The sequence below is a fragment of the Mauremys reevesii genome, linkage group 19 (genome assembly GCF_016161935.1).
Source record: "Mauremys reevesii isolate NIE-2019 linkage group 19, ASM1616193v1, whole genome shotgun sequence".
In the NCBI taxonomy this organism is placed as follows: Eukaryota; Metazoa; Chordata; order Testudines; family Geoemydidae; genus Mauremys; species Mauremys reevesii.
Window position 1 is genome coordinate 21,383,601 of NC_052641.1, and position 16,046 is coordinate 21,399,646.

The window sequence follows — 16,046 nt, forward strand, 5'->3', positions numbered from 1 at the left end:
CCTCTTGCACTTTTTTAGTGGCAAGAGTTTAATATGAGGTTTTTTTAAGATAAAACAGAAGTTAGTATTATTTTCAGTCTTGCTCAGTTTCTCCACCGTAAAAGAACCAGTTAGCACAGCAGTATGGAGAAGTTGCGGGTCCCTGAAAACTGAAGAAACTATGGGTTTTGTGTATAGAAACTTTAAAGTAAGGAACAGGAGTACTTGTGGCACCTTAGAGCCTAACACATTTATTTGAGCATAAGCTTTCGTGGGCTACAGCCCACTTCATCAGATGCATAGAATGGAACATATAGTAAGAACACACACACACAAGTTGCCATACCAACTGTAAGAGGCTAATTAATTAAGATGAGCTATTATCAGCAGGAGAAAAAAAAACTTTTGTAGTGATAATCAGGATGGCCCAGTCGACAAGTATATTGTCAAGAGTATATTGACAAGGTGTGAGGATACTTAATACAGGGAAATAGATTCAATATGTGTAATGACTCTGAAACTTTTAAATTAGGGACTTCTAGATCTTTTGTTGCATGTTACTCCCCCTCCCCCGTTGATTCTGCAATTAGTGCCATACACCCAATGTGAGTGGATACATTGACTTTCTGCTGATAAAAGTGGTGGTGTTGGTTTTTTTATTTAATTCCAGGACATCAGCTCTCAGAAAAAGAAACACAGTTACAAGAAAAAACCCAAGAGATTTCATCCCTCCAGAAAGAACTGGAACTCTCAAAGGCAGAGTTAAACCACGTCCAAGATCAGATCCTGTCAGAGAGGAAGAAAGCAGAAAAGCAAATCACAGGTCTGAAGGAAGCAATCAAAATGCAAAGGACCCAGCTTGAGAGAGCACTTAATGTATGTTTTCATTGTGTTGCTATAAAAAGAACAATTTTAATTACTTGGCATTTTTCTTTAGAGAGAAAAATCCTGTATGTCCTTTTGAGCCTACAGGATACAATTCAGGCAGTCAGCTCAGAAGTCAGTCACCCACACTCTGCTGTTCCTACGATGCCATGCAAACACTCTCTTAGTACACTCTAAATGGGATCAACTGTTCACAACAACACTATTTTAAGTCAGATAAATGATTTTATATTTACATGTATGTTTGTTTGGTTTTTTTCTTAAATGAGTTTGTCCATAGGGGAACAAAGTAAAGTTTCAGCAATTTTCACATTTATATCTTAGGAAAAAGAGCATGAAAACAGTTTTTTGCAGAAAGAAATGGCATCAGTAGAACGAGTGGCACATGATAATCATGAACGAGCAAAACGCCTGATTAAGGAGCTAGGCGAGATCCAACTGGATTATTTGGATCTCAAGTCACAGGTATAGTCTAGTACCTAACCCTAATTCCATTTTTTTTTTAAATAGAAAGTTTTTGCATGGAAATTATGTATTTTCTAAACAAGTTCATTTTCAATCTGCCTGTGTTCACTTCTGTTATTAGCATGAGTAAATGCATTTAAAATGTCCAAACAGCTCATAATCTACTGAGGGCTTAATACTGCAGTCCTTACTTATGCAAAACTTGCATTGAAATCATGGACTACAGGATTAGGCACTCATTGTCTCAAGAATCACTGTTTTGGAAATTAAATTGATGTGATTTTGTGAACCTGCTTTTATTTATTATGTGCACATCAATGGAAATCCTAGTATCTCTGTCTTTCAGTCAAGCTAGCACTAGTAACGTTATCAAGCACACGTGTTTTATTGGTTTGGTTAAAAACCTCTAACACATTAAAGATTAAATAGAGCCATCTGTTGAAAGGAAACTATTCAGTGAAATGTTTATTGCATCCCTGAAATGGAGCGTGCTCTTGAGGCCCAGCTTCACTTACTGATGCATGGCTGGGTTTTAGAGTATAACCATGAAATTACTTTACAACTCTGGAAAAAACTGAAGCCTCAAACTCAGTCATGTCACGTATTTTAATAATTCCCATTAAATACATGCATGAGACTTTTTATTTTTAGATGTAATTTTCACAATCTCTGTAGAACTTTGTCAGTTTCTAAAGAATGATTGCAGTTTTCAGGTCGTAGATACACTGTCTCTTTTGTACTTCAGATTTGAAATGTGTGCAGTAATCCCACAAAATGCAATCTCCTCTTATTATACTCCTTAGTTTACATTAAGCTGTAACGTTCAGCCACTAAAATTGCTGTATTGGTTGAATTATCCTAGTCCACTAATTTTGACTTGAGAGTGCTTCAGAGAGGAATGCTATCAGTACCACTACAGCAATTCAGGAGGACCGACAGAAGATAGGAAATGAAATGTTCTTGTTTTAATGTTGTCAGTCTGCACTTCAAGGGAACTTCAGAAGTAGTTTACAGCTATGACAAAAGTTCCCTTCTGTTTGAATTACAGATGCCTCATACACACATTAGGATAAAACTTCTTAGCTTGGTCTTATGGCCCAAATTCTGAATTGTTTAGAAAGCCACTACTGTTCATTTTTAATAGCAGTAATGAGAGCAATCTACAACCATGTATAACTGTTCAATTAAAATGTTTGTTTTAGAAGTAGGCATGGGTTGTTAATGCAAAAAGACCACAGGCTGATGCTTTAACTTTTAACAATTTGATGGCAACATTTTGAGATTTCATCCCTCTTTAGAGCATAAATCTGTCTTTGTACTGCTATTTAGATTAAAACTCAGGAAGATTTGGAAAAGAGACAAAAGGAGATAAAAGATGCAGTGAAGATGCTAAAATTGGAGGTGAAAGATGAAATGAGAACTGGCCTTAAAGATGTAAGCCAATCTCCTCCAGAGCTGTTGGATGATCTGGAAGCTGTTTTTGAAGCAAAAGAATGTCTGGAGTGTGAATTAGAAAACTTAAAAGAGAACTTCCCATTTGCAGCTAATGAGGAAAGACAGCTGTCATTTGAAGAGAAGAGGGATTTGTCCAAAGTCCACTTAATGGTAAAATTACTTTAAAAAACACTTTATAAATACAAATACAATCAAAACACTGCATTTATCGACACCAGGGTTAAATGTGGCCCTATTTGTTTAAGTTGACCACTTGATTGTATTTTATGTACTTCATTTCAATCTCACATGCATAACTGGATACTTCTAGTAACCTCTCTCTCTGATTAAAACTGGATTGCTTAGTTGAGCTAAACTAAATTTTTCTGGTACATCTTTTTGGTTACTAATAATCAACTCAATCCTGCATTCCTTACACACACCAAACTCCATTGAAATCAATGGAAGACTTGCATGTGAAAGGAATGGAAGATTGGTCCCACTATATATTTATTTGTGGTCTATATGGCAGGGTATAGATTTAAAAAAAAAAAAACCATTTAAAACCTTGTGTTTTGGCTGTTGACCATGATTCTCTTTTTTCTAAAGGATGAACAGTGGCGTGGAGAAGCACTCAGAGAAAAGCTGCGTCACCATGAAGATCGGCTCAAGGTTGTATCTCACACACTATATATAATGTATTTATTTATTAAGTCTAGCAGGGCTCCATTGTAAGAATTATTGAGTCTTTTTTCCTTTGGTTCTTGAACCATAATTTTATACATTTTGAACAACCATACAATACTTTTTGCATCATCATAGCTCTTTCCATTGGGATGAAAAGGAAGGAGAGGAAGGCACTGTATATTTTCAATGTAAATTAATAATTTATTGCTCAAAGTTCATGGTATTTAAACATGCTTCCCTTAACACTACTTTTCCAGAAAGGCTTTTTTATGTGACTGTTGTCATAATAATTCTTTAACTTACACAGTGCACTGCATTACCAATGTGATAGCCTGTAATGCAAGTCTAGCCACAATCACAAATGGAACCAGAATTTGGTTAGCACACATCTGCTGTTGTTCTTTGAGTAATGTTTTATGATGATAGACAATACCATACAAATATTGCTTTTCTGAATGGTCAGGACAGGTAGAAGATTATTAGAACAGAATAGGCAAAACAGGTTCCATCATATTATGTTAAATTTTTTTTTTAATAGTCTGACCTCCACTATCAATTAAAAAAACTTGGAAATGAAGCAGAAATTGGATATAAGGAAATAATTTAGTTATTCTGTTTTACTAAGGCTCAACTTCGACAATGCATGTCCAAGCAAGTGGAAGTATTAATTAAAGGAAAACGGCAAACGGAGGGCACCCTGCATAGCTTAAAGAGACAAGTCGATGCACTAGATGAACTGGTTAGCAGCACTGCTACAGATTCACTCTTTCTGTCCCAAAGCTCATCAGGGCTAACGTCCTCCCTTCATGATGATCTTAATGTTACACAGAACCAGGTAACACTTCAGAGCGTTTTGCAATACCACATTTTCAAATCATTGTGGTCTATTAACTCTGATGGCCACCCTGCCGTAGCCAGATACACTAATGCACTTAGTGTTTTCACAGACAGTCTTAGGCTGCTGTAGAATTGTCCTGGAAAGTTTAATACAAATATGACAAAGTGTTTTGAAACACATGCATGCAAAAATGGTAGTTGCTCCATGTACTCTTTCTTAACTCCCAACTCTGAAATGGCTGGGCCTGAAACTGAATTTGTTTTAAATCAATCACTTTGCTTTTAATATTAAGTCCAAGAAACAGTAATGTGTGTATAACAGGAACTAAGGAGCTCTTAAAGGAATGCCAACTTAAGAGGTTCTGCCTGAACATTTCCTACCTATATTGGTTACAAGTAAACTCTTAAGATAATTGTAGCCAAAACACTAGAGAGGGAGGAGTGTTTTTTTTTTCCCCCAATTTGTGCACTTTGTGCATTATCAGTTTTTCCCTTTTCCCTGTATAGTAGAGGACAGGAATATGACTCCAAATCCACAAAAATTGGCAATAGTAACTGAAACAGCTTTAACTTTTTAAAAAGTTACTAGATAGAGGGACACCGTTAGCTTAACCTCTGCATGCCGGTTTTACAGAGTTTAGGAAGTTTGTACCATTGCAATACAAGATTCCAAACCTACATGGCAAACAGTGACAACCAACTGTACCCCCTGTGAAGTAGGCAGATATCCAGTCTTCCATTTTACAGATGAGGAAACAAAGACACAGTTTGCATTATCTGCTCAAGGTCAAATTAAGTCATGTCTGAATCAGTAGTAAAAACATCTCTGCTATGTCTCTCTGGTACCTAAATCTATAACAGAATGCCCCCTCAGGGAAGTTACATCTGTTTCTTCTGTAAATAGGGGCTACCTACCTTTTATATATACACACTTCCTGGTTCTTAGCCTAAATGCAAAGATGACAAATAAGAATAGCAACATGAGGTGAATAGTCTGTGGGGAAGAATTTGCCTGTCAAGAGATGTGGATCTATTTTCTGACCACTGACTAAATCGGTGTGCTATTATGAGGATGGGGGGGGGTGGCAGCTTAAACTTTATGTATTTATAACCTTCATGCTAAATTCTGCTGTTTGTATGTATGGGACTCTTACTTGTGGAAAAATGCTTACATGTAAGTCTGACATTTTGTTTAAAACAAACCAACCTTTGGAGGTGGAAGGTTACCATAAACTTGAAGTTTATATCCCCGAGTAAATGAGTATTGCAGAGATTAATTTGAATTTGCTCACTACATGCATTACCTTTCACACTTTGTTTCTCAAACGGTTTCGCTTTTTTTTTTCTAGGTTGCTCTGACAGGAGTTGTCAGAAGGCCAGCAGGTATTTCATCTCAATCTCAACGATTCCACCAATATCATACACAAGAAATAATCCCACTAAACCATGGAGGTAAGAGCCAGGTGTTACATTAAATCACATAGATCCATATAGACAAGGTTAAGCAGAACTTCTCTTTGAAGACTTGTGTGTAGCTGGGCATAGCATACACTGCATCTTCTCAGAACAAGTTACGTAGCTAATAGTGCTTGCTACTATACTGATACATGCTACCATTTCTTGATTCCACAGAATAGGTGCTTTATGGACCTAAAACAGGCTTCCCAAGGAAATAATCTCCACCTTTGTTTTAAATTCATCTCCAATTTAAAAATGGTTTTGGCTCATGTTTGGTGAAAATACTCTTGCCTTTTGTGTGGGAGCACCCCATAACCCTCCAGTTTAACAGGTTATACATTTCTACAGGAAGCAGAGGGGATTGTACTCTGCATTATGGATGTCACTTTTCACAGGGGCATTTTATCTTTAAGCTTGCCAACAGTTCAATCTGGCAGTGGCTAAGGTCTAGCTGTAAACCTGTGCGCTCTGTTTTTCAAGACAACTTCAGCAGTAGGTTCTACACTGCCAAAAATTCTGGCTTATATTGAAGGATCTGCATTCATCACGTTAATGGTGCTATTTTAATGAGGTACTTTGATTTAAGCCAAACTTTTTACTCAGGGAGGAGCTATCACTTCATGCAATAGTCTCTAATTAGGGTGACCAGACAGCAAGTGTGAAAAATTGGGAGACGGGGTGGAGGGTAATAGGAGCCTCTATAAGACCCCAAAATCAGGACATCTAGTCACCCTAGTCTCTAACAGACTGCTCCACTGGAGATATACAAAGAATTGTTTTACAGCAAATTCATGCTGGCCAGTTTTTTCTATACAGTGAAGCTGGAAACGTATACATCAAGAAGAACATAATACACAAGGGCATTTTAAAAAAAAAAACCTGGCAGGATGTGATCCAATGGCTGTCCTAGCTATCTTTGCTCTTAGAGCACAAGAGAACATCTTGCATCCAGAACAAAATATCCTGCCGGTATTCTAGCAGAATCACTAACTTTCTCCAAACTTTTTTCGTTGTAGTAGAAGAATGCTGACATTTAACAACGCTTACAGTTGTATGGCTGGGAATGACACTCTTTCTAGCCCCTGGTCCAAGTATACAACCTGAAGACTGCTACCTCATTAACTTGGCTGTATGGTGTGTCTGGTTATCCAGACTTGCAATTGTCAAGGCAGTATGGTCCACCATTCCTGAATATTTGTTCCATGTAAATACTGGCTGTAAGCCTCTGTCGGTACTCTAAAGTTGTGTATGGTACTGTAACTTAAGTTACTTATGCAAGAGATAATGGTTATTTATTATGTTGAAGCCTGGTGTTAATGTGAGAGAGATGAACTTTTTATTGTGGGGCACAAAGGTTCCAACAATTATCTCAAATCTTTAACATTTAATTTAAAAACCACCACCACATATTTGAACTTCTGTGGTATTGACACAAATCTGGTAATAGTTATAGTTCCTTCATCTGCTGTCAAACAAATGCCATTATTCCTCTGTCTTTATGCACCATTACTTTGAATGGAATATTTCTTACACAAAATAAAGTTTGTATTGATTCTAAGATGTTACATGTACCTTACTTTCCCTTGTTTTTCCATGAATTTGGTATTTAACTTTTCATAAAGAGATCATAGCATAGCTGTAGTAAGACCTGTACCACAAAGTCACTTCAATACCAGCAATGTGAAAGGTTGCTATTAAGGCAGTGTCTAGGGCTACAGGCCCCAAACTCCTTTCACCCCAGAGATTTTGTACAGAAAGAAAAGCACAAATGAAACTAGGATTGTGCAGCTCTGGTCTATTTAAAATTCCAAGGATACTATGCAATACATATGGATACAAACAGAATATGCACTTTCACTTAAGTATAACTGTTACTGGCCATTAACTAGGCATTCAGTTAACTTCATTTTCTGGCAGTGCTCACGAGTAGCTTCTCGAGCTGAAGTACATGACTGCTCCTACTATTGAGTTTGGAAGATGCAAGTGGTCCATCTTAAGTCTCACTCTTGAACTTGTTAAACATTCATAAGATGACTAAACTCGCTTCAAGGTACCATTTTATGACTTGATCACATGAAATAATGTACAACCCTAAGGTGCTCTTAACTAAGCAATAAGGAAAGTAGAAGCAGCAAGTACTGCTTTAAAAAGTGAACATAGAACTCTTTTCACCAACACAAATGCTTTTATAGGAACTAGTCCTAGGTCATGCTCCTAAGAGTTTACAGAGCAAGCCACCAACAGGACTAAATCCACTAGGTGTTCAAGACCTGCTTTCAAGCTTTATAGTGCAGCTAGATAGTATGTGTAGTTAACACAAATCCCACTCAAAAAAAAAATTAACTCTAGTTCATAAACTGCTGTACAATCAGCACTTAAAGTGTTACTGACCAGATTCATTTCACCTTCAAGCACATTTTGTCACATCAATGACTTATTACAGAGGTGAGTGTTCTCTACTCCAAGTATTTGGATCAACTTAGAGGTTGAAAAATTGTTTGCCTTCATGTTTAACTTAAAGGGAACTTCCCACTTGCTTGATGAAGGCTTCAAGTGGTTCTTGCACTTCACAGCAGGTGAAAATTAGCTAGTGCCCAGCCATCACCTGTGGCATACTACACCACAGCACAACAGTTAAAGGCAGAGGGCCCTTCTTTGCTAGCAGTTACAGGTAATTCTGAACAAATAAAGTTCTCTGAGATGAGATCCATGTGTGAAGTCTGACTACTGAGAAGAGTGCGAAGCAAGAAATGTAGTGAAGCATCACTTACGTAAACCAAGCCTTGTCAGAAGCAGCAAGATGGATAGGCAGAGTATTTTAATTTCAGATTCTAAAAGTCCATGGGATGACTGAACCAACTCATGAAAGTTTCAATAAGGCAACCCACTATAATTTATCTAGATACAGGTACTTTATTTACAAATATTTAGATTAATAGCATAGTTACACCAAATGAAGAGTACAGCAGTCCAAACAAGTCCTTTCTGTCACAGACACAATGAGACCTACTGTAACTTACTTTGGGAATCAGGGCATTGCACTTCAACAAGCTGTAGTCATTAGAATGCTGTTTACTTCACCCAAATTTTGTTTCATCAGCAGGTCATGGTCCCTGGGCAACCCTATGCGGTGCAACTTTGTTTTAGCAAAATGCATCAGCCATAAATTTTTAACATTATACCAATCTACTTTAATAATCTTAGGTTTAAAAAAAGACTAACCAGACAAAAACAAGGGACAGTGCACAAGTCACCCAAATCCTATTGTCTGCACATTTCAGTTTTGGCTTTTATTTAACATTGACTGTACAATACTCTGGTACCACTGTTTGCTTACAAGTCTGAACATTGGATAGTTTCTCTTAGTGTCTGTAGAGAGGGATTTTAAGACTACTTTGTATTTTAAACACTGCAGTTTGACTAAATATTGAATGAATGGTAGGTACAAACGCATGTTCTATCTTACTTAGCTACTTATTCTTTCCCCCTGCCACCTCTAAATCAAATCTGAAGTTTCAGAAATGAAAATTAGATTTCATGTGAAGCATGGTACTGAGTGTAGAGATTTAAACAAACTGGTTTAACCAAATAGAAAATATCACATGTACTTTTACAAGTCTGCATATGCCTGAATACTATTTGGACTCTCCGATTTTATAAAGAGTACTTTCAACATGTATAATTTCATGAAGGCAGTATTCTAAATGCTTTTAGAAAGAGGGGACCCAATTGTTTAAAAAAGTTTCACTGTAGTGTAAATAAAAATGCAGAAGTAGTTAAAAATCCCTAGAGAGTTCTGACTGTCCAGTTCAGAATCAGACCACTCCAAAAAAAAAAAAGGGGGGGGTATAAAAGCATAAAATGTGTAATAGAACCAGCCATTCTATACAATGCAAGGCAGGAAATTAAGCCCAATGCAAAATGCTTACAGAAAGAGAAAAGCAGGCTAGCACACTGTTGATTGCACAAAAAACAGGGTTAATAAAGAGGCATCGCTATACCACAGTGCAAAGATGGAACAGAGACAGATATTCCACTAGTGTTAATCTTGTTGCATGGGGAGTCAAGTTCCCAGCACAATGCCCACTGCTGACACCAAGGAGTTACGCCTATGTTAGTGAACTGCAGTTACATCTATTTTTGTACTAAATGGGGCAATGTGGTCACATATAGATCATACTGTACAAACTGATATTTTCTCATATACTGTTCTAATGCCAGTAATCAATTTATTTTCTTCATTAAAATCATATACACAGAATGTATTTAACTGTTAGCTCAGTTCCTTCAAATTTTATACATATTTACGTTCTGTTAACAAATGTAAAGGATAAAATGGCAAAAAATGATGTAAAGCTACTGAGCACAAGAAGAAAGAGTGGACTGTTTTCCCTGTTTTAGGCTAAAACAGAAGTAAGTTGTATACTCCTGCAACAAGCTATCCCACCAACACACACACCCGCCACAGGGAATTCCTCCAACAAAAGCACATTGTTATAGAGCCCATTTTCTACCATCAAGTTATTTCACAGCAAATAAACATCAGTTACTATGGACAGATTTAGAACAGTTACAGATGGGGAAGGAAGGCTGAAGAACCATAAAATTAAACCGTACAAGAAAAGGCCCTGCAAAAGTGTAAAATCGTGAGTCCAGCATCAGTGCTCAGTTTAAATCATGTATTGGTGACACTATCACAAGGACAACTGGAAAAAAATATTCTAGATTTACCATGCAGGAGAGGTTTTATTACTCTACTTGCCTTTGATAACCTGATTACATCTAAAGTTGTTTAGCAGTTTAGTACTGTGTTAAACTGTTGTCTCAGAGTTTAATTAAACCCAGTAAGATGTACAGAAGACAATGAAGCAGTCAAAAGTACTGCTTCTAACAGAGGTGAAAGGTCAAAAATGGAGCCGTGGAATAGAGGTCACTAGCAGCCACAGCCTTCTCTCTGGGGCTGGGGTTCACTGGTTAGTCGACCCCCCTGTGGAGCTGAAGGTTTGTGTTGTACACCCGACTCTGCAGCATTCAGATCCAGGCTTCCATCTTGGATATTCTGGTAGATTTTCTTGGCAGCCTCCAGGAATGCATCTTCAACATTCTCCCCTCTTCAAAAGAAGCAGCAAAATTAATTCAAGTTGTGCACTACGTTACATTCTAGACTGAATGAAGTCATGAACGTGCTTGGCCTACCATCCACCTCTTTCAGTCACTAGCAATTGTGCATTGATTAGATGTTCTGTAAGAATGGCTAAAAAGACACACACAGCTGGGTGCAGTCCAATGTTCCCCACCTGAAGCAGCTATCCCCTCAGAAGATTTTGAAAAAGTAAACTGCTTAATGACGTCTTTTACAGATGACCTGGCACCGGGGACATTTTTCAGATGTTATCTCCAGCTTTAGGGGGAAAGAATCAAATCTGGCAGTTCACCCTTGAAGTAGATTAGCCTTTAGTACTTTTGGACTTCAGATACATCAGTTTTAAAATAGGCTACACAACAGAGATGGGCTTTTCTCCCCTCCCAAGCATTTTCATATAATGGTTTTGACGGTTATAATAAAAGGCACAATAATGAGGATCTGTGGTAGTAACTTGCATCAACTGTTCTACTAGTTTCTGTAAATCTTTCTAAGTTAGGGTTTACATCATCTACCATAGCACCTTTACAGCTATCCTGGTGCATAGCACTGATCTTTGTGAGAGGATATCACAGTTAGTACTGAGCTAGTAGCGAGACCAGCAGCTACAGATGGGCAAAGAACTGTAGTTCTGGTTTGGAGGATTTTGAGATTTCGGAATTTGTTTTCATTCTAGTTGGAAAGAAAAAAATTTCAAAAATTCTCAGCAAAACAGAATTATTTGTTCTTTGCCCAGTTCTACCAGCAGACCTGGCACTGGAGCAGTGTGCCCGATCGCCTACACTGGAGCAGGGGACCCTGGTAGCCAAGTTTGCCATGCTGTGAGCCTAAAGCTGTTCTCCCCAGCAGGCAGGATTTCCAGCTGAATTCTGTCAAAACAGACAAGAGTCACAAAACTTTACAATTCTGACAAATCAGCAAGTTGCAATGAATGAATTTGTTTTTTGTTTAAGTTTTCCAACCAGCTCCATTAGCAAGTGCTAGACAAGTTTTACCAGTGTGTACACAGCATATCATGTCACTGTACAGATAAGGGCTTTATGGTATTAGTGAAGCCTCTGAATTAAAAAAACCCAAACTATACTTGTTAGTGCTGCAAGATGCTATGGTAGGCTTGGTTTCTATTAACGGTGTTGCGAGACTTGCCAAGCCATTTAGGCTTACTGCACTATGAGAACACAAATATATAGGTCAACTGGATCTCGTAATTCTTATCAAAATAAATTGTAGAAATCACAGAAATGTAGAACAAGACCTTGTTAAGTTATCTAGTTCAGTCCCCTGCACTGAGATTAAGTATTATCTAGACCACCCCTGACAGGTGACTAACCTGTTCTTAAAAGCCTTCAATAAAGGGAGAGTCCACAACCTCCCTAGGTAATTTGTTCCAGAGCTTAACTACTCTGCCAGTTAAGAAGTTTTTCTTAACATCTAACCTAAATCTCCCTTGCTACAATTTAAGCCCACAGCTTCTTGTCCTGTCCTCGGTGGTTAAGGGGAACAATTTGTCACCCTCCTATTTTGGGGAGATCAAAAGGAAACTCCCTACAGCAGCTTCTGGAATTGCAACACCGCAATCCAGCAATAGCACCTGTCACGCAGCTGCATAGCCTTGTACAGATGCAAGCACTCTGAACACGCCATACAGGAGAAGTTTCACACTTCAAGTCTGAACTCCGCCCACCACAGAACTAGCAGGGTCATTAAAACGAGGAAGCTGCACAATCTATTAGACCAGCATAATTTAATTTTACAGTCAGCTTGCAGCTTAAAGCACACACAAGAAAGTGCTCCATTTTATCGGTGCGACTGATGGAGGAAGTGTTGCGTGAGGTCTTAAGTGAAATTAGTTTAGTAGTTTCAGTTTCCAATTGAGGTGGGGTTGCTTAAAAAAAAAAAAAGCGTCAGCCCATCACAACTCAGCAACTATCTGCTTGGAAGATTGCCCAAAAGTGGAGTAACAAGATGGCTGCTGCAAGTTAAGGTCAAGATGAAGCAAAAATGCTAGGCATGCTCTATTCCCCCATCACCTGATGATAGTTTTACTGCAATCTAACCTGAGAAATCAAGTTCACTTTCATCCACAAAACCACAGACTAAGTCCCTCTATGAAAACATATACTAAACTTAAGATTGTCTCTATGGGAAGTGTGGTCTTTTTGCTTAAAGAGATAGTAGGCCTACCACTTACGTTTTTGCACTTGCTTCAAGGAACAACAACCCTATTTAGAAACAAAATTGAAATGGTTAGGATACATGACATACTTCAAGTCACTGAAGTTTGAATCCTGAGATAAACACGTGAGGGCCCACTGAAATTTCATGCCAAATACTACTTTGGAAGTATTTAAGGTTCTTTTTTTAAGTAGGACATCGATATGCAAATTGCATTCCTAGTTCTAAGCTAGGCCAAATTCTACTTTGCCTCAAATAGTCTTTTATATACAACTAAGTTACTTTGAAAAGTGTGCTCTAAACAGCTTCCAGTTACTAATGCATAAAGTTCACTTTAAAACCTCTAACCTCACTGAAACATAACAGCACAAAAGCAAACACACCATTTTCTTCCGCAAATTGTTTGGCTTCTTCATACGTAACATCTCTCTGTGCTTCCAGATCTGCTTTATTTCCTATGAGGATTATCACCTGGTTCAGAACAGAAAAATGTTAGCCTGAAAAATAGTTCAACTGCCTTTTTACCCCCATCCCAAATCAAGTTACTATTAAACAAAGGCATGAAATTAGAATAATGGCAGCTCTCTCACACAAACCCTGCCCATGATAAATGGAAGAGTGCCAAAGCACTCACAGGGTATCTCTGGGCACATCTTCAATGGCAGCGCTTTAACACGGCATGTGTAGTCGCAGCATAGTACTGGGAGAGAGCTCTCCCAGCACTCTTGAAAAAACCCACCTCCACGAGGGGAATACCTCCCAGTGCTGGTGCACTGTCTACACTGGCATTTTACAGCGCTGAAACTTGCAGCGCTCAGGGGAGTGTTTTTTCACACCTCTGAGCAAGAACGTTGCAGCGCTGTAAAGTGCCAGGGTAGACAAGCCCTAAGATAGCCAGCTAAGCAGTAGGGGGGAGAGAGGGAGGAGGTGATCTTCCACCACCACAGAAGGGGAAGTGGATACAAACTCTCCCATATCAGAGGTCTGCAGATGTCCAAGACCTCCACAAGCTTTCACACAGCAATGCTATTGCTGTCCGTCCCTAAACTCCAAGTGTTCCCTCCCCCTAAAAACAGGCAGACCCATTCATCTGACCAACAAGACTCAGTAAAACTGAAGACACTGCCCAAAAGTTTAAGTGACAGGTCACCCATGCACAGTCCCTTACTCTAGCAAGTAGGGCAGACTAGGGATAGTATCTTGTTTCTCTAGCAACATCTCCACCATGAAGACAGGAATGATAGGAACTCCAGATGCCACATTCAACCCTTCTCCACTATAGGATTCCAATGGCCTGAGGGCTTGCGAAAAAATACAGGTTTATTCTAAAAACGTGACTATGTCAAAGCAGGCCTCTCTCATATCTACCTCGTGTGTATTCAGAGTCAGCTGATTTGACTTGAATGCTCATTTAAAAAAAACCCAAAAAGCCACAAACATTGCAAAGGCAAAACAAGAGTAGGAAAGGGATTGTTCTGCAGTCAGAAATACACTAACTGAGGAACACGGCTTTACTCTCAGAGTCAGACAAATATGAAGTCTTAGGTCTTGTCTACACTACTAGCAGGATTGACAGGCAGTGATCGCTCCGGGGGGGGGGGGGGGGTAATAGATTTATCATGTCTAGCATAGACATGGGGCAGAAGACAGTCAAATGTATGTTCAATATTAAGGTCTAAAGCTAGGAATAGAAAAACCTGGAATGAACTCACAGTATGCCATATATCAAGGACAGCACATTGTAAGCATATTTAAAAGAATATTACTAATGTATCAAGGAAACACATTTCAGTTTCAACCTTGGATTTCTTGCTTTGGGATAAGAAGTGTTATAAAAACATAAAAAGCAATGCAACTTACAGTATTTGGATTGGTGAGGTTCCTTGCATCTGTCAACCAGCTGCTTAAATGGTTATATGTGCTTCTTCTGTGAAGAGCCAAGTGAGGAGAATTTAACTATAGTATGTAGTTACTCCCAATAGTACCACTTTTCAGAATTTTAGTGTTTAAAATAGATTTGTCCCAGCGATGAAGTGATAAGTTCTGTTCTGAATTCAGAACAGAACTTAAACTCAGCCACCCCAGGAGAATAGGCTAACTACTTCACAGATGCAGTATTACTGCTTTCCATGAGGGAAACATGTTAAGACACACAGTGTTGTATAAAACTCGAAGGATTTCCTATCTAATACTCGTAAAGAATACTGCACAGGTAACACTGCATAAGAGGTGTTCTTTAAGTAAGAACTATTTCCTGCAAAATAGGGTGCATACAGAAGTGTGCATGAGATGCAGAGAGAAAGTATAAGGCGGTAGAAAAACTGAACACTAAACCACACACTTAAGGACGTGCCTTCAACTGTGCCCCAAAACGCATGAGGATTTATACTGTGCTTAGAGAATGTTCTTAGCTTAGAAACCAGGCAATACCTTCAGGTTGCTTTTTTTCCTAAGCCATCAAGTCTCATTGATCATTCAGTATTTGGATGGGTGAGATTCTGTGGCCTGCATTGTGCAGGAGGTCAGACTAGATGATCATAATGGTCCCTCTGACCTTAAAAAGTCTATGAGTCTATTCCTTTAAAAAACTGATTATATATTTACTGTTATCTGACTGTATACTCTTCAGCAGATCAATAACCGAGCTTGCTCAAATGAAGGGAATTTGAATTGACACGGTGGGCGAGGGAATCTCTTATATTGGACCAACTTCTGTTGGTGAGAGAGATAAGCTTTAAAGCCACACAGAGCTCTTCAAGTCTGGGAAAAGTACTCCCAGCAGCACCACTAAACCCAAGGTGCAACAGATTGTTTAGCATAAGTAATTAGCACATACTCTTAGGGGCCATTCAAGGTGAAGTGGCTCATTAACACCTTCCCCCCCCCATAGGACAAGGGGGGGGTTAAATGGGTTATAGATTGTTATAAGCAGCCATAAATTCAGTGTCTGCTAGACACGAAAAATCATGGACTGAACAGAAAG

The 16,046-nt window shown here is 38.6% G+C and overlaps 2 protein-coding genes across 10 annotated transcripts in view; one reads left to right on the forward strand and one right to left on the reverse strand.

The window, feature by feature from the left end:
* The window catches only part of CNTRL (centriolin), a 58,710-nt gene extending 51,407 nt beyond the window's left edge, over positions 1 to 7,303 (forward strand). For 5 of the 9 annotated variants that reach the window (XM_039505970.1, XM_039505967.1, XM_039505973.1 and 2 more), the window contains 6 exons: positions 650 to 855; positions 1,189 to 1,329; positions 2,659 to 2,934; positions 3,373 to 3,435; positions 4,076 to 4,285; positions 5,637 to 6,735. In XM_039505970.1, the coding sequence (XP_039361904.1) occupies positions 650 to 855; positions 1,189 to 1,329; positions 2,659 to 2,934; positions 3,373 to 3,435; positions 4,076 to 4,285; positions 5,637 to 5,762 (1,022 nt within the window). In that variant the 3' untranslated portion in view covers positions 5,763 to 6,735. Of the gene's footprint in view, positions 1 to 649; positions 856 to 1,188; positions 1,330 to 2,658; positions 2,935 to 3,372; positions 3,436 to 4,075; positions 4,286 to 5,636; positions 6,737 to 6,761 lie in introns of those variants that run through there. The other 4 variants (XM_039505975.1, XM_039505974.1, XM_039505976.1 and 1 more) reach the window with 2 other exon arrangements.
* A 1,332-nt stretch (positions 7,304 to 8,635) lies between these two features.
* RAB14 (RAB14, member RAS oncogene family) overlaps positions 8,636 to 16,046 on the reverse strand; it is a 34,771-nt gene continuing 27,360 nt past the window's right edge. Inside the window, exons 5-8 of the mRNA XM_039505997.1 lie at positions 14,924 to 14,990; positions 13,447 to 13,534; positions 13,080 to 13,110; positions 8,636 to 10,856 (exon numbers count right to left, since the gene is read on the reverse strand). Of these exons, the coding sequence (XP_039361931.1) occupies positions 10,679 to 10,856; positions 13,080 to 13,110; positions 13,447 to 13,534; positions 14,924 to 14,990 (364 nt within the window). The 3' untranslated portion in view covers positions 8,636 to 10,678. The remainder of the gene's footprint in view (positions 10,857 to 13,079; positions 13,111 to 13,446; positions 13,535 to 14,923; positions 14,991 to 16,046) is intronic.